General features: G+C 40.4%; 1 protein-coding gene across 4 annotated transcripts in view; it reads left to right on the plus strand.

Annotated features, from left to right (window-relative positions):
* CEMIP2 (cell migration inducing hyaluronidase 2) overlaps positions 1 to 10001 on the plus strand; it is a 77951-nt gene extending 67950 nt beyond the window's left edge. For 2 of the 4 annotated variants that reach the window (XM_024738944.1, XM_024738943.1), the window contains exons 21-24: positions 2479 to 2577; positions 5833 to 5987; positions 7496 to 7599; positions 7950 to 10001. In XM_024738944.1, the coding sequence (XP_024594712.1) occupies positions 2479 to 2577; positions 5833 to 5987; positions 7496 to 7599; positions 7950 to 8146 (555 nt within the window). In that variant the 3' untranslated portion in view covers positions 8147 to 10001. The other 2 variants (XM_024738948.1, XM_024738947.1) reach the window with 2 other exon arrangements.
* Positions 10002 to 18170: the final 8169 nt, after the last annotated feature.

Here is an 18170-nt window from a genome sequence, read left to right on the forward strand (position 1 = left end):
GATCTTGAGAAAACATGGCAATGAAAGTAAATCCAAAGTATGAGCTAAAATCAGGCATGGGGTTTCCAAAGGAAGTCAGACTAATTCCAGGTGAAATACAGAATTAATATTGCCCTAATTGATCTTTAACCTCTATATAAACAAACATGGGTCAAGAAGAATGGTTCTCAACTTGTGGTCCCCAGGCCAGCGGCATCAGCATCACCTGGGAACTTATGAAAAATTCTAAATCTTGGGTCCCACCCAGTTCTACTGTATCAGAAACTTCAGGGATGGGGCTTAGCAGTCTGTGCTTTAACAAGCCCTGGAGATCATTCTGATACATGTTCACATTTTAGTTTCACTGGCCTAGAGGAGTTTTTAAAAAGTCCTTATTGCCACAGAAATGCTTGCTATTAATATGGAGAAAACCTCTAAATCTTTATTTCTTATCATTATAAGTGATTTGAGAAAACAAAAATTCTTCCATTGCACAGGTTCTTTATTTCTAATTTTTCTTGTTTCTGTCCCTTGGAGGCAGTAAGAACAGGGAAAGGAAGAGAGATTTATGCTTCCTATCGTGATATATGATAAGTATTTTTCTGATGACAACTCACTGTCATAGTCTTGGTTGCTCATACCCTTGAGCCACCTCTATTCTCCAATTCAACTAGACCAACCAACCAGCGAACAGACAAAAAAATAAGCCAGGTACATGAAGAAGTTTACATGAATCCTTGCCTGTCCTATGTAATGTTTTGACTGTTAAAGTGAAATTTTCAGATAGTCTTTGTGGGGAAGTAAATTTTCCAGCCTAATTCTTAAGTTGAATTTGTTAAGAAAGTCCTTCATTACTGAAAAGACTTCAAATAATTTATAATTATTATAAGAATTACTACAATTTATAAAATAATTTAATCATCTTCAGAACTATTCTGGGCCTATCTTGTTAAATGGTTCCATGCATTGACGTTTAGCGTTCTTTATTCTTTGGGCTTAAAACATTGATCAGGATTCATTTCTTAAAGCTGTATTGACTCGTGACCTGGCAGTTGAGAAGTATTTGAAGCATCTGGGGACATCACTTTTACTTGGAAACTTGAGGGGAATTTTTGTTTTCAATGTCAAAAACACGTGTATTAGAAATAAGTAGGAAAATTCACATGAATTTTTTGACTTCAGACCTGAGACTTCAAAGCAATGTCCAGCTTCTGAGTGCTTAATATCATGATTATCTGCTCTTGCCATGATTATTTGCTCTTGTTGGCATCGATTTATAAGGACATACACTTTTTTTTTTTTTTTGCCCATGCTGCGTGACCTGCGGGATCTTAGTTCCCTGACCAGGGATTGAAACTGGGCCATGGTAGTGAAAACGCTGGACCTAACCACTGGACCACCAGGGAATTCCCCAGGGCATATGCTTTTAAGTGCTAAATTGTGTGAAAAGTTAAGAGTGCTTTTGAATGAAAAGACAGCCTTCAGGGAGGAGGTGGGTGTTGGGGTTTGGAGACTGGCAGTGATTTGGAGTAGAAGGAAAAAGGGAAGGGTGTTCTTGGGAAGGGAACAGCATCGGAAAAGGCAGGGTAGCAGAAGAGGAGGTAAAGTGCTCATGGGAAAGTGAGGGAACTGCCCTGCATGTTGAATGTGATAGAATAGTGGGAAATAGGGTCCTGTGTGTATACGACGTGGCTCTATTTGTGGAACATTTTGCAGGTCTGGTGGAGGAATTTAGACCTGGTGATGTACAGGCCCTTGAAAGTTTTTAAACAGGGTAGTCCTTGTCATCTACACTTCTTTCCTCAGTCCTGGAGTGACTTGAGTCCCAATTCAGAATAACTGGTCTGAAAAGGACCTTTGAAAAGATTTGTGACTGTTTTTGCATGAAATGTTTACAAAGGTTTAGATATAAAGCATATTTATATAGTCATTTGTAGAACTGATTTTATTAACAAGATTACAGTGATTTGAAACTGAGATTGCTCCAGAAAGTTAGGAACATACACTTCTCGTATAAAGCCTGTATCAAAAGATAGAATTCGGGCTTCCCTGATGGCGCAGTGGCTGAGAGTCTGCCTGCTAATGCAGGGGACACGGGTTCGAGCCCTGGTCTGGGAGGATCCCACATGCCGCGGAGCGACTAGGCCCGTGAGCCACAACTACTGAGCCTGCGCATCTGCAGCTTGTGCTCTGCAACAAGAGAGGCCATGACAGCGAGAGGCCCGTGCACCGCGATGAAGAGTGGCCCCCGCTCGCCGCAACTAGAGAAAGCCCTCGCACAGCAATGAAGACACAACGCAGCCAAAAATAAATAAATAAATAATTAAAAAAAAAAAAAAGATAGAATTCCAGGTCATGAAATATGTCCAGAAAGTTCAGAGAAAACAGAAATAAAAACAAAAACCCACTCACTGGCTTTGGTATAGTTGAGTTTATTTTGAAGGATCTTTTTGGAGGAAGATGCAGTTGACATAGATGTGGAACTTCTTCCCTGTCTAGGTGGTGTTTACAAGTGATCCTCATAGAAGCTACCTCCCTGTGCAATTCCAGTCACCCAGTCAAGCAGAGACTCAGCATGGAGACCTCTCTGTTATTTCTGTGAGTACCATCTGGTGTGTACATTGCCTCAGCTTCTTGATTTTACATTTTATCTTGGTAACATGAATTATCTCTGGCAACATTCACTTGTTTATAATCACATTTTGATTATTAGTGGTGAGCAATACAGTAGAGGTGTAAATACCTCCTAAACATTTGCGTTTTAAATAAATAAAATAAATATTAAATTTTTTTCTCAGTCAATTATGTTTATTGATTACTTTTAGGCGAATGTTAAAATTATTCAGGTAATTATTCAGATTTCTTTTCTGTAGGAGACAAGGTGTTTTTGGTTTAAAAAAATGGTCATAGGGGCTTCCCTGGTGGTGCAGTGGTTGAGAGTCCGCCTGCCGATGCAGGGGACGCGGGTTCGTGCCCCGGTCCGGGAAGATCCCACGTGCCGCGGAGCGGCTGGGCCCGTGAACCATGGCCGCTGAGCCTGCGCGTCTGGAGCCTGTGCTCCGTGGCGGGAGAGGCCGCAGCAGTGAGAGGCCTGCGTACCGCAAAAAAAAAAAAAAAAAAAAAGTCATAAATTATAAATATGCAGAAATTTTAACCTTGGATTTTGAAACTTAAAAGAAGTTCCCCAGTTATTGGTTTAAAATATGGGAAGTGAAGGTTTTAAAATTTCCTCAGCATTTTATTTTGAAGTTGCCTGGTTCCCATTTTTTTCAGATGAAGAAAGTGAAGATGCAAAGTGTTAGTTGTCTTTTTTAAGTAGGTTAATGGGAGTTAAAAGCCTTAGCCTCATATCAATACTGGAATTTGGACTAAGAGCCAAGCTAGCCTGCGGGGTAACCAGCTCTAGGCATGTGGCCTGTCCAAAATCGAGTTGACCTGAGTGCATCTATGTAAAGAGCTCTTTGAGTAGGAGGTATCTAGCCATCCAGCTGATACCCAGCTAGGGTCTGGGCTCAGCCTCATGTGGTCTCCTTAGGAGCTCGGTTTTTTTTTAAGTGGTGGACAACACATTCACAAATCCCCATATATGTGAGCAAAATTAAATCTTACTCTTTTTTTTCTTTCCCAATCTCTTTTATTGTGTTAAAATACACATACCATAAAATTCACCATCCTAACCGTTTGTAAGTATATAGTTCAGTGGTGTGAAGTACATTCATGTTGTTGTGCAACCATCACATTATCCATCCATCTCTAGAACTTAACTCTGAATTAAGAACTTTTTAACAACCCTGAATTTAAAATACTGCTACTTAAGGGGGGGGGGCATGAAATGGGGAGTTATTAATCAAAAGGCATAATGTTTCAGTTGAGTAAAATGCATAAACTCTCAAAATCTGCTGTACAACATTGTCCCTGTAGTCAATAGTAGTATATTGTTCACTTAAAATGTTTGACGATGGATCTCATGTTAGTGTTCTTACCACAATTACAAAGAGAGAAAGAGTGAAAGATCCCTACGTAACTCAAAGATTTCTCAAGTATATATATCTATTGCCCTGCATTAGCATTTCTTCATTTTGTAGTATGTTCATGATGTAATTTTATTGGTATGAAGTTTGTTAGCTCAACATCTCAATGCAGTCAGCTGTATGAGGAACCCATCCCAGCCTACTTGCGTGGAATCTGGTGGGTGTCAGTTGCAAAGGTAAGCAAGTTGGTGCTGAGTCTCTCTGCTCTGCTAGCTCACTATATAATTAAAGAAGATATTGTTTTGCCCAGACCATCTCAGGTAGGGTATTCCTCTGGGTCTGTAGACATTGTTTGACTCCATTGCTGCACACTGGGTGCCTGGGACTCTAAAAGAGATCACAGAGGACTGTGTTTTGTCACATTTACCTCCAATACTTTTCACATGCATTACCTGAAGAGTCTTTGCTGGACATGGCCTTGCTTTAGTTTTTACAGAAAATTTTGTGTTTCCTTTAAGTAACAGGTTTTTTTGGGGGGTACTTTTCAAGGGGACAGTTTGGGTGTGTTAGGGATCATTATGTATATTTTTTATCAAATGTGTCTCAGTTCTAAGTATCCAGATTTTTAAAAATAAGTGAGTCACTTTCAGTCTTTCTAAATATAAAATGGCACTTTATGTCAAGCATTTCTAGAATTATTCTCTAGACTAGGGCTATTTAAATACAGGCAAAAAGCCATTTTGTATTCCTATGAGATCATTAGTGATTAGAAATAAAATTTAAGTATAACTTCTCCAAGCAAGGACAGGTGTAGTGAAGAGCGCATCTCTCCTTTGTTAGCTTTTTTTTTTTTTTTTTTTTTTTTGCGGTACGGGGGCCTCTCACTGTTGTGGCCTCTCCTGTTGCGGAGCACAGGCTCTGGACACGCAGGCTCAGCGGCCATGGTTCAGAGGCCCAGCCGCTCCAGGGCACGAACCCGTGTCCCCTGCATCAGCAGGCGGACTCTCAACCACTGCGCCACCAGGGAAGCCCCTCTCCTTCGTTAGCTTTTAACATGGTTTATAATTTCACACATTTTAAAGAGAAACAGTGCCTATGACTTAAATTAGTGTTAAATCATTTTTCAGTCTAATAAGTTTTTTTCCCTTCCTTTTTGGTTGAGGAATTAATGAGATTTGGATGTATCTGGAATTCCTTTTTCTTGAAAAGGTCTCAAACCATTAATTTAAAGAGGACAACTGGAAATTTCAGTTCACAGTAATGGTGAACAAGATATAGTAATACCCTGTGGCTTAAATCCTGGTAAAATTACCATTTTTCCATTTTGATTTTAAAGGAGAGCTATATATGAAACAAAGGAGATCAAGCAATCTGGCTCCTCTGTTGTTCTAAATCTAAGCTATAATGGGGGGTTTATGTGGGTTAAAGCATTCTATCTATTTATCTATCTATCTGACTCGATATCTGTTTCATATAGATACATGTATTTTTCCTGAACCAATGTGACAGTATCTGAGCTGCAGTATAGAGGCTGCCACCCGATCACTGAGTTGGAAAGCTCTGACCCCACTGAGAGACTACGTGTGTAAGAATGAAGGCCCTGAGCCTGCAGAGAGAGTCACCCTGCTCAGCTGAGTGTGGGCTGCCATGCCTTGCTTGTAGCAACTTAGCCAGTCAGAAAAGACCAGTGAAGGCAAAAGTCTGTGAGAACACAGGCTCAATCTCAAATGTTGGCAGGGGAAGAGTAATGGAATATGCAGTTTGAGTTTGGGAATTATTATTTGATTCATGGGCTTAGAAGACAGAGGGAAAGGGGCTGGAAAGACGAGTCATCCTGGAAATGCCGAAATGGTGATGACTGCAGATGTTTTTGTATTCTCAGATCAACGGCACTGACTTTACCTTCCGAAGTGAGGGCGTCCTCCTCCTGGTTGTGGATGCCTGCAGTGTTCCCTTCCGGTTGACGGAGAAAAAGATTTTCTCTTTTGCTGATGTCAGTCTCATGGAAGAGTATTTAAAAACAAGCATCCCTCCAAGGTAGGTGAAGCTTGCTCTGTGTGAGGGATAAGGTACCTTAAAGATGACGTCCGGTTAACTCTGAGCTTTGGTTTGTCTACCTGCCCTTTTACCCTTTTAGGGTATTTAGGATTCTTGAAAGATAGTCATTCCTTCCTAGTCTCAGGTTGATGCCTGTGTGATCCAAGTTGCTTGTCATTGATAAGTGAGGACTTGGATGTTAGAAGAGTTTGCAAATGATGGGAAGGCTCTTGGAAGGAGAAAGGCTTAAAATTTTGGATCATTCCTATCTCACTTTTTAGTATTAAGTTAGTCTACATGGTACCCAACGCACTTAGAAGGCTCATTATCATTTTAAAACAATTTTATAGATAATTTTACAGATAATTTTACCTTTGCAGCCATCTTTCCCACTGATGAACCCTCAGACAGCATTGTGCTATGACTGTGGTATAGGAAGTTGTCACCTGGGTCACTTGGAAGTGACTGGAAAGGAGTAAATTGATTTTTTAAAAAAATTTGGCTGCACCATGTGGCTTGCGGAATCTTATTTCCCTGACCAGGGATCGAACCCGCGCCTTCAGCAGTGAAAGCGTGGAGTCCTAACCACTGGACCGCCAGGGAATTCCCCAGGAGTAAATTGATTTTTAAGTGAATGAGTGTGTGGTCTCTCTTTTAAGAGCCCTAGTCTGATTCATTTTTCTTTGTTAGTCTCTGAACAAAGGTTCACAGGAGAGAAATCTTCCTTTTTTTCTGTTGGGCAGACACAAAAGGTATTAAAATAAGCCGTAAAGCCATAGTAATTAAGCCGGTGTAGTAGTGGCAGAGGATAGAGAGATCAGAAGAGAGAATCCACAAAAAGATCTGAATGTGTGTGTTGATATACTCACAATAAAAGTAGCAATTTAAACCAAACCATGGAGAACAGATTTTATTTCATTTTTTTTAGAATTGGCATTTATCCATTTACTTAGTAAGTAGATAATAGAACTTAAGTAGGTATATAGAGCATCTGAAACTAACAAAACTAACCTCCTCTGTTAAAATAGTTTGTTCCATGACAGAGCTGTGTCCCAAGCCATCCACTAGGTCCACTGACCTAAATGACTTTTGCTTTCCCTACATTTATAGACCCCTTGTAATAGCAACATAAGCTTTAGGTGGGGCATTGAAGGGGACACTTGTAACAGCAGGGATGAAAAGGCATGTGGGGTGTGTTTTTTTTTTTTGTGGTACGAGGGCCTCTCACTGTTGTGGCCTCTCCCGCTGTGGAGCACAGACTCCGGACATGCAAGATCAGCAGCCATGGCTCACGGACCCAGCCGCTCCGCGGCATGTGGGATCCTCCCTGACCGCGGCACGAACCCGTGTTCCCTGCATCGGCAGGCGGACTCTCAACCACTGTGCCACCAGCGAAGCCCTTGTTTGTTTTTGAGTTCTGCTTTTATCTACTGTATTTAGTTCAGAACGGTACTCAATAAATGCATGCTGAATTACTGAAATTTGCTCTGATTTTCTAACTTTTACAGGTCAATTGTCCTGTTGAGCACAAGAGGAGAGATAAAGCAGTTGAATATTTCAGATTCGTTAGTATCTCTGGGATTAGCCAAACCAGCCAATCTTTATAACAAAGGTTTGTATTTGTATTCTGTGAAGTTCTTAGGAGGCCAGCAACATATGCATTTTTACAGTGGAGTATAGCTACCAGACTGTTTTCATGAGCTTGTTTGGCTGGGGTGGGTATCATGAAAATAATTTCTAAATCAGAAGACAGTTGTAGAGGAAGTGTGTTGGGACGTGGCTTGTTATTTGGGGCAAGAGGTGGGTGGTGAGAGTTCATTCTGTGACGTAAAGAAGTACAGTTCTTTTTGTTTTTGTTTCACAGCCATCTTTGTTTTGCTCACCTCCGCTTCACCTCCCACATTTTCTTGCATGGAACTAGTAGAGGTACAAATTGAACTTTTTCTTTTTCTTTTTTTTAAGGGAGTACCATATTTTTGGGATTCAGTGGAAACTTCAAACCATCATGGACTAAGCTGTTTACTAGTCCTGCTAGAGAGGGCCTTGGGCTGCTTGAACAATTCGTACCTTTGCAGCTGGACGGATATGGTTGTCCCAGAGCTGGCACGGTCCGCCAAAGAGACTTGGAGCTGTTGAAGCAAACTTCAAAAGCACATTAGAGACTAACTGTAACTTAGCTGGGGGAAAAAATGTGAACTAACTTATTTAATTTATGGCATTTTAAAATGACACTGTTAACCCAACGGAACTATTTTCCTGTTTGATACAGAAAGGGGAGAAAAGAAAGAATTTAAAGTGATTGCTTGAATATGGGCTCACGCACCTTCTAGTTGTACAAAATGTTAAAAGAATATATTTGTATTTGTTAGGCTGGTATATTTCAGAGATCAGTTCTCTTATTCCTCACCTCCCACTCCTGTGTTTTTGTAGTGACCATAAGCAGTGCTTCACCCTTTGTACAATGGGATGTTTTGGTGGGGGGAGGGGGCTTCTGAGAGTCAGCCTGAGTCCTTGAGAGGACCAGCTCTTGTAGCACCTTGGATACTTGAAGTCTAATGCTCAGTTGTGTTGTTGACTTTGGGTCAGCAGTTGACCTGCGTGGCTGGCATGTTCAGGAATGCCTTGGGCCCTGGTTCCAGGCAGCCTTTGAGGATTTGGTATGATACTGAATGGTAGAGTTTTAAGTGGCAACTCAGGCCCAGCTCATGCCCTTTTTTGCCTGGACATGTGCTATTTTTATTCATTTGTATATTGATTCCTTCTAAGGGTTCAACTTTCAAACAAGAAGTATGGAATATATTGGGACAAAGGGCTTTTGGGAGTTAGACATCCCTTTAATCTGTGACCATTGGGAAAAAATTTGACCTGCACCATGGTCTGATGTTGGTGGGGCCATTTTTGCAGCTTTAATCTTTAGCCTGTTTTGACTGTATATTTGTATTTAAAATGCAGAGCTGAGCTAAATATTTACATTTTTTTAAAAAAGAAGCAGGCCATTTTCCTGAACTATAAACTTGGGTCGTTTCAACTTGCACAAAGGAAGTCTGTTCTTGGAGTTTCTCCTGCACCCAGTTTTTTGTTGTTGTTGTTTTTGTGTGTGGATTTTTTTTTGAGCCTTACTGCTCACCAACCTGGCAGGACAATTGCAGAAAGCTTAATGATACCCCCAAAATATTGTACTCAGGGGGAGAAAAAAGGGAGAGCCTTTTAAGGGCCAGAATCATGGAGGGAATATTCAGAAACCTTTTTTTAGCCTTAGAGGAATCCGTTACTCTTAACTAAATTGTTAGAGCCAATTAAAACAAGACACTGCGATGCCATATTTTCCTTCCCCCTATAGGTGCATGCATCTCCTGCCAGTGAGCACTGCATGTGGCAGAAAGATTGCTGCCACAGCCTGGGATGTCACCACACCAAGAGGAAAGAAGCATTGTAATGCCTTTACCTTTTCCTAAACCCACAATGCATGAAGTGTAGTGGAGGGATGGCCATGGCAAGACGGGAGGGAGTATGTTCAGGTTGACTTTGGCAGTGAGTACAGACAAATTCACTTTTCTCTACCAAGAGCAACGGCTGATGGCCTGTCCTTTTCTGTCCAAGAGAAACTGCAGAGCAGCTCTGTGACTTCTATTACTTTATAAAATATGCTACCTCAAAGTGCTACCGATAAACCTTTCTAACTGTAAGTGCTCTTGCTAAGGGCACATGTCTTAAAGTTTAGGTTTTGGGGTGTGTTTTTTTTTGTATATCGATGAATGAAATCTTACCTATTAAATATATTATTGGATCATCGTTCCTCAAGGTGATTAAAGTTTGTGTGTGTGTGTGTGTGTGTGTGTGTGTGTGTGTGTGTTTTATGACCAATATCTTTTACGTGTGATTTTTAGAGTTTGGCTCTTTAAAGATTTGGAGAGGATATGTACGTTCTAAGGCACTCAGTTTTTCTGATTTATATGCTAATGATCAGGGCCTAAGTAAAATAAATAAAAATATGCGTGCATGTATATTTTTTTATATGTGTGTGTGACTCTATTTATCTAGCAAGCAGTCAATCAGTCAATCTGTCAATTTTTATTCCTATCCCAGCTGTAAAGAACCTATGGGCAGACATAAGGAAGGGAAATGGTCCTCCACTAAGTAGATTTTGTAAAACTAAGTAATGTTCATAAGGCCAATGGAGAGGTTCTCAATGTTGGCTGCACATTGGAGTCACCTGAGGAGCTTTAAAAACTGTGAAGTCCTGGGCCCCACCCCCCAGCTCCTACATTCATATTTAATTGGTGTGGGGTGCAGCCTGGGCATTGCAGTTTTCTTTAAAGCTCTGGGTGATGCTAATACCATGTAGCCAGGTTTAAGAACCACTGCACTCATATAATAGGCCCACTGTTTAACTTCAGTCTATAATTTTTTTGTGAGGAAAACAAAATTAAGATTATCTATTCTTTTTATTTGCGGTTCCTATATTACTTACAGAATTCCCAGCCCTAAACAAAGCATTTCGCTATGGTTTCCTTTTAATCGAACTTTCAAATAGAGTTTTTAGTCCTTAATTGTTTCAAATTGTTAAATTGGTTATCGAAGCTGATAGCCACATTTCAGCAGTTGGGAGCTAGCAATCTGTTTTATTTTTACTGAGAAAACGTGTTCAAAGATGATTTATAAGTTCGTAAGCATTTTCCATCGGGGAGGCAATTGGTTGAGCTCCAGAAATGTGGCCGTGCACAAATCAGCCAGCTGATGAGAAACGCAGGGCCTTCTCATATGTCGACAGACCTGGGTTTTAAGTCTTTCCTGTGAGATTTCTGCCTCTCCACCTGAATCAGTGTGCTGTATATTATCTTCAGAGCCTGGAAGAGAGTGCTTGTGAGAAGATGAAAGGCAGGCTCATGGTCTTGTAGAATATGACTCCAAAGCAGCTGCTAAACTGATGTTTAGACCTGGGTGTGGGGAGGAGGTGTTTATGACTTCTCTGTTCTCTGGCTCCATCAGAAGAGAACATACCCTCATGCTATTAAATGGAGTACTTGGTTTGGGAGGAGGGGTGGGCAATGAAGTGATGGATAGAGGCTTGAATGCTTCAGGTAACTAAGTTTTCATTCCTTAAGGGATGAAGTAATGTTTGGATAAATCCAGTTGAAAGGCATTTCAATAAGCAGGAATGTGCTTGATTTGTGTTTGTTTGTTTGTTTTTTCATTTGGTCCTAATAGGTAAGTACTTAGATTCCATTGTGACAATGTTTGTTGATTTCATGATGCAGAGTTGGAGTTTACCCTCCAGAATTCTTGTTTGGCTTTCAGATGCTTGTGAAATCATGTTTAATAACTTGAGAAATTCCCCTAGAAGTGAAGACCATGAATGGGAGTAACTGGGTAACAGATTGTATCACTATAGTTGGTCTTAACTTGGTAATAACCCAGTCTTTTAGAAATATGAGCACACACTCTGGATTGGAGCTCATTTTCAACAAAAATTCAGGGAGGAAAAAAAATCAAGAAAAGGCATCTCCAGTCCCTTGTTCACAAATAGCAAAATGCTGTTCACATCTTGCTGGACTCTTGGCATCATTTGGAAGATTGAAGGTCTTTTACTCATTTATCTTCAGTATGAGAGAGAAGCTGAAAAAAGGATGCTAATTAGGCACTGGTGTTGTAGGGAAGGGCACACACCACTTTATTTTTATGTGATAAAATTAGAGAATGACCGATTGAACTATGATGATTTCTAAATGAGGAACTGTGTCCCACAGGGCATCCAAAAATATCAGCCATAGCAAGATGTGAAAATGTTATATCTGAAAATCCAATAGTGGGTCAGAAGGCAACTTCACAGATACATTTTTAAAAATTTTCTAAGATGGATATTGTGGTTATTCTGGATATGAAAAGCAATAACAGATTTAAAATTCATCCTCAGAAAAGCTTAGACTTTATAATCAAAATTGATAAGTCAGGAATTGGCAAACTGACCTGTAGGACAAACCTGTCCTCCAGACTGGTTTTGTACTAATTTTGAGCTAAGAGTGGTTTCACATCTTCAAATATAACACATTGGAAAAAGTCAAAAGAAGAGTAATATGTTATGATGAAAAAATTATGTAAAATTTAAATTTCAGTGTCCATTAATAAAGTCTTGTTGGAGGACAGTCATGCTCATTTGCTTACATACTGACTATGGCTTGCATATGGCAATGGCAGGTTTAAGTAGTTGCCACAGAGACTATATGGCCTACAAAGCTGAAAATATTTACAGGTGTATCTTGTTTTATTGTGCTTCACTTTATTGCGTTTCCCAGATATGGTGTTTTTTACAAATGGAAGGTTTGGGGCAGTGCTGCGTGGAGCAAGTCTATCAGTGCCATTTTTCTAGTAGCATTTACTCACTTTGTGTCTCACATTTTGGTAATTCTTGCAATATTTCTGACTTTTTCATTTTTATTATATTTGTTATCATGATCTGTGATCAGTGATGTTTGATGTTAACCACTGCAAAAGGATTACTCACCGAAGGCTCAGATGTTGATTAGCATTTTTTAGCAATAAAGTTTTTAAATTAAGGAATGTACATTGTTGTTTTAGACAATGCTATTGCACACTTAATAGACTACAGTATAGTGTAAACATAACATGTACTGGGAAACCAAAAATTTGTGTGACTTGCTTCATTGTGATATTTACTTTATGACAGTGGTCTGGAACCAGACCTGAAGTATCTCTTATGTATGCCTGAACAGTGTTCCTTTGCTGAAAGCGTTTGCTGACCCTTGATCTTGGTGAAGGGTATACTGGTGTTCATTGTACTGTTCTTGGAACCTTCCTAAGGCTTGAGAATTTTTAAAATGAAAAGTTAAGGGAAAAACCTCCATCAGAATCACCTGAGGTACTTGATGAAAATGCAGAATCCCAAGCCCCAACTCAGACCAGAGAATTGGCATCTCTGGGAATTGCAGCTGGGAATATAATTGTATAACAAGCTCCCCAGGTATTTCTTATGAGCAGTAACATTTGAGAATCCCATAGCACGTAGTAAGCCCCTGTTATCTCTCTCCCTCTTTAACAGAGAATACATCTGAACAAATGTGAATGTTATTTTTTTTAACTTGAACAGCTCCATCTACACTGTCTTCCTCACAACTTTTGGTCACTAATGCAGGGCGGATCTGGTGCACAACACAGTACCTGGCTATTTCTGGGGCAAAAGTTTGGAGCCCGTGAAATCTCTCCACTGTCTGAAATTCTGTTTGGATTATTCCTTTGGCTACAATTGTTCCTACAATGAAATCCCATCCATCCTTGTGAGTTCTTTTTATTATTTTAAGGAGTTTAAAGGAAAATGTACAATAAGCCACAATCAGGCTGCACAGACTAACAACATAAGTTTCTTTGCTTTTGGATGGAACTGCATTCACCCTAGTTATTTCACATTTATCGAAGTACTGATTGGCAATTGCAGGTCTGTTTTTTTTAAGGTAGAATGAATTATTTTATATAAGCAATTTGCTTTGTACACAAAAGCCTTTTAATACATGAGCTTCTTGGAGGGGGTGGGAGGGGGTTGGGTGGATTTTAGGGGGATAATGAAATTGGTCCTTGCCAGGAAAGAGGGTGGTACACTCTGGGAGGGCATGGGAGGTTTATCTTTTTCCACTTTCTCCCACCAGCTTACACTGATCAGAACACCTAGTTCCTGTGGGAGGAAGGCTTTGGTCAGATAGGTTTCTTTTCTTTCTTTTTTTTTTTTTTTTCCAGATCGGTTTCTGATGGGGGGAATGTCGGCTCTGCAGACTCAGGAGGCAAGGAACATCATTAGCTCCAATATGGGTCGGAGGAGGAGGGAGTTCTCACAAGGGAAAGACCATGCCAGAACTTGTTGCTTCCTTCAAAAATGTGCATGTAAACAGTCTTCTTAGGAAGATGGCTCAGTGAGTAGTTAGTAGATTCCAGACAGTGAAGTGTCTAATGCAGTTCGTTGCTGAAGGTATGGTGGGTGTTTTGTCTGATGCCACCTAAGGCTCTTTACTAGCAGTGTTACTTCGAGTAGTTTCCTACTTCTGGTCCTCAGCTTTCTCATATATAAAATAGGACTACTAATACTTTTGTAAAAGTACAAAAGGGATCAAATGAGAGTAGCCAACAAACCTGGGTGCTTTGTTTACAAAGAAAATCAGATTTCCAGGCAATTTGTTACTCGAAGACTGGGTTTGCCTCTTGCTGGGTGTTGAGCTAAAAGACACAACCAAGCCAAAGATGGGAGAAGGAAGCTTTATTACTTGAGTCAAGTAAGGAGAACACCGGGGATCTTTCCCAAAGCAGTGTCTCCTCCAACAGCAAAATTGGGGAAGTTTTAAGCTAAGGGTACATGTATATTCATGAAGAGGCTTGGGCGGCTGACAAGAGTCCCCAGCTTTAACTGAAGTCACAAAGGTCAGAGAAGGTCAGCATCATGGTCCTGTAGGTTCTGGTTGACCTAGGTTGAGTGCCTGAGAGGGGTTTAATGCCTGTAAAACAACTCAAGAAAGTGCTTCAGGCTACTCTTCACCATTGAAACAAATCTGGGAGTTTTTACAACTGATTTGTTAGCTTTGCTGTTGTTACTTTTCTTGCCTGATAACAGTTCTTTTGTTCCCTTAAGTTCATTATTTTTGAGACCTGTTCAAGGCCAAGCTTTGTGGACAGGCTTAGATCACAAAATGACAGGCCCAAAATGGCTTCTCTTATGTCAAGAAAGCCATGCTTGGTTCTCTTTCTCCCAGGACCCCCAACCTTATCTGCTTATACCATGTATTCTAATTTAGTCTTTTTTTTTTTTGAGGGCTAAGGATTAGGGAATCTATTTTTAAAATTAATTTTTATTGGAGTATAGTTAATTTACAGTGTTGTGTTAGTTTCTGCTGTAGGGAATCTGTATCTTTTAAACAAACTTCAGAGATAGTGCGAGATTTGGGAACCACTGAGAATGCCCTATGAAAGCCGCTGCCCTAGTTTTCCTAGTTTTAACACACTTCCCTTACTAAGTTGTTTGTATCTAGAAAAGAGGCCCTCAGGCCAGGCAGTGCTTGTTTAGTGAATTGGTTTGAGCATCCAGAATGAGGTTTGCATTTAGGCCCTTCCTTGCACTAGCACCGTAACTCAGCAAACAGCTGTGTACGGACTCAAGCTATGAAATGTGGAAAGACAACTATGAAGTGAAAACATGTGGCTGCAGCTGGTGTGTGCAGTTTTCTGCTCTCCATTCTCGTGAGGGAAAACTGCAGTTCATGGTTTGCCTCTTCCAATTCCTTTTGGTGAAAACTAACATGGAATGCAAACAACTCATTTCTGGTTTTCTCTTGGTACTTTACCCACATTTCATTCTTCCTTCTTAACAAGTAGGAAAAATGCTAACATGCAATGAGATGGTTCAGAGTGAAGGTTTATATGATGAGCTGAAGCTGAGTTAGAGGACTTGGAAAATGAGTGCCTTTGGCAACAAATCTTCCTATGTTTCTGCACCCCATTTCTTTCTAGTCACACCCCCACCTCCTCATCACTGCCCAGGGTCCACTGCTGCAGCCTTGTCACAGTGGGCAAGACCATGTTCCCAGCCCTCTTTGTACCTTTCATTCCCCATTATTGCTCACGTGTTCCATGTCCAATCCTCAGCATCCTTAGCTAGCCCTTTGTAAACTAATTCAAAGTCAGATTGGTCCTCGTGTCTGAAACATATTCCCTCTCAGGCAGCAAGGCCATTTTAATATCTGCCCACAGTGCCCATATGCTAAAAGTAATATGTTGCTGGAAGTTTTGTTTATCTGATTTGGTTAGTTTTTAAGGCAATTTTGCCCTCCTACATACTTCACCTACATATGAGGCTGATTCCATTGAAGCCTGGAGGAAGTTACAAATCTGGAAAATTAACAAACTGGATAATCATTCCCTGGGTAATGGAGTCACTACCATCTACAGGATATGAGCACTTGTATTTGAATAGAGTCCCTTTTGACCATCTTCAGGAAGGTTATGAATAATACTGTGATTTTCCTCCTGCTTAAGCAATGTTCTCAGAACACGGAGACTAGATGAGTAACTCTACCTGGCTCTGAAACATATAATCCATTTGGATTCCAGGCCCAGGGTCTTGGCCGCAAAAAGGTGTATTTGTTCCAGCATCTTCCTGGAAGCTGTGCTCTGTGAGCACTGGAAAATCCCTTTTGTTTACGGTGTCCTGCATTTCTGTAAATCACCTTATTTCAATAGCTGAAAGGAAGAGATTTGGTAATTATAGCTTTCCTTTGTTGCAGCTTTATATTGAAAGCATATGCCAGCAAGGTTAAGTAAGAATCCAAGTGGATAGATGATATATAAACAAGATTAGGAATCATAAGGATTGGGGGCTTCCTGTGCAGTTTTATCCAGAGGAAAAAGTTCAATTACAAACCCCCAATTATTTTTTTTTGCTGGTGGGAGTATGATTTTATTATACTGATGATCTATACTTACTGTGTCTTATTTCCAATTCCTTGCAATGAGTTAATTTGTTGATTTCAGTTATAAATTTTTAATGTGATATCTAAAATATATTTAAAATCTACTGACAAGTATAATTGTTGGGTATTTTGGACAGTCAACTTCTAATTTATCAACTTAATACCTGTATGGCTGCTACCTATTTGATTGAAATAACCTGAGAGTTCCTTTAAATTTTATTTGGTCCTTTATCTGTTTACAGAAGGTAAATGATGAATATGAAGCATAAGGGTAACCAATGAAAGACTTAAAGATTAGTAACTTTGGAAGTAAAGGATGAGGAGGGAGAAGAATGACTCTACCCTGGCTTTCTTTAACTTTTTACATTAACTATTTCCATACTTAAGTTAGCAAGTCAGAGCCAGTAGAATCTATCTAGTCATTGAATTTCTGAGTTTGCTTAGTGAGATAATACTATTTTAAACAAATCCTGCCCTCCTTGTTAGAGTGTGTGTGTGTGTGTGTGTGTGTGTGTGTTGCTCTCATATGTCTGAAAGTTTATTCATTTTACCAATATCATTATTTTGGTGAGGGCTAGCTACAAAGAGAATATTACACTTGTGAGCGTGGTGTTAAAGAAGAAATATTCAGGACACTTGTTAAGATGGTACGGTAGACTTAATTCAAGGGGGCTATTATAATGGAGTTTTGTAGTAGGGGAGTGAGATAGAGTGCAACTCCAAATACACCAAGGAAAAGTGAGGAGTTATACCCAAGGAGCAGGGTAGGGATTGGATGTAAAATGACTAAGAAAACAGCAGGGGTAGGGGGATGCTGGCTTGAAGGGAGTTTTGCAGCAGGTGGCCCAGGGTAATAAGATACCTGAGAATGGGGGCGGGGGGGGGGATGAGAAATTTGATTAGATATCAAGGATGGGGAGTTTTCACTAAACTGGAGTTTTGTGAAAACTGAATTAAAAAGGCCAAGGACAGAGCCCAAGGTCAGGGGCCTCATCAGAAAAAGGACCTAAAGGAGCCTGATTCAAGCTTGGTCAAGGACACAGCCTTTGTCAGTGGTTCAAGGGTGAAGGTAAGTCTACTGTTAATTACCATGGGGAAGTTAGCTATTTAGATACACTCACCTGCTTGGTATTAAGTTTAGAACTAGGGAAAGAGGGTTTAACCTTTCCCTCTGATTAGACTTCTGTGAGTCAAATTGCTTTGAAATGGGCTGTTGAATTATGAAAAGGTTTCAGATACCACATAGAAAAAGAACAGGTTTTAAAGAGGAAGGAATCAGGACTTCCCTGGTGGTACAGTGGTTAAGAACCTGCCTGCCAATGCAGGGGACACAGGTTCGAGCCCTGGTCCGGGAAGATACCACATGCCGTGGAGCAACTATGCCCGTGCGCCACAACTACTGAGCCTGTGGAGCCCGTGAGCCACGACTACTGAGCCTGTGTGCTGCAGTACTGAAGCCCGCGTGGCCTAGAGACCATGCTGCGCAACAAGAGAAGTAACTGCGCTGAGTAGCCTGCGCATCCCAACGAAGAGTAGTCCCTGCTCGCCACAACTAGAGAAAGCCCGTGGGCAGCAATGAAGACCCAACACAACCAAAAATAAAATATAAATAAATAAATTAATTTAAAAATAAATAAAGAGGAAGGAATCCCTGTCCTGGATTCTGCCATTCTCTATTGTTCCCCAAAGGACAGGATTATCCTTTTTTTTTTTTTTTTTT

The sequence above is a fragment of the Neophocaena asiaeorientalis genome, unplaced genomic scaffold (genome assembly GCF_003031525.2).
Source record: "Neophocaena asiaeorientalis asiaeorientalis breed wild unplaced genomic scaffold, Neophocaena_asiaeorientalis_V1.1 scaffold249, whole genome shotgun sequence".
Classification (NCBI taxonomy): domain Eukaryota; kingdom Metazoa; phylum Chordata; class Mammalia; order Artiodactyla; family Phocoenidae; genus Neophocaena; species Neophocaena asiaeorientalis.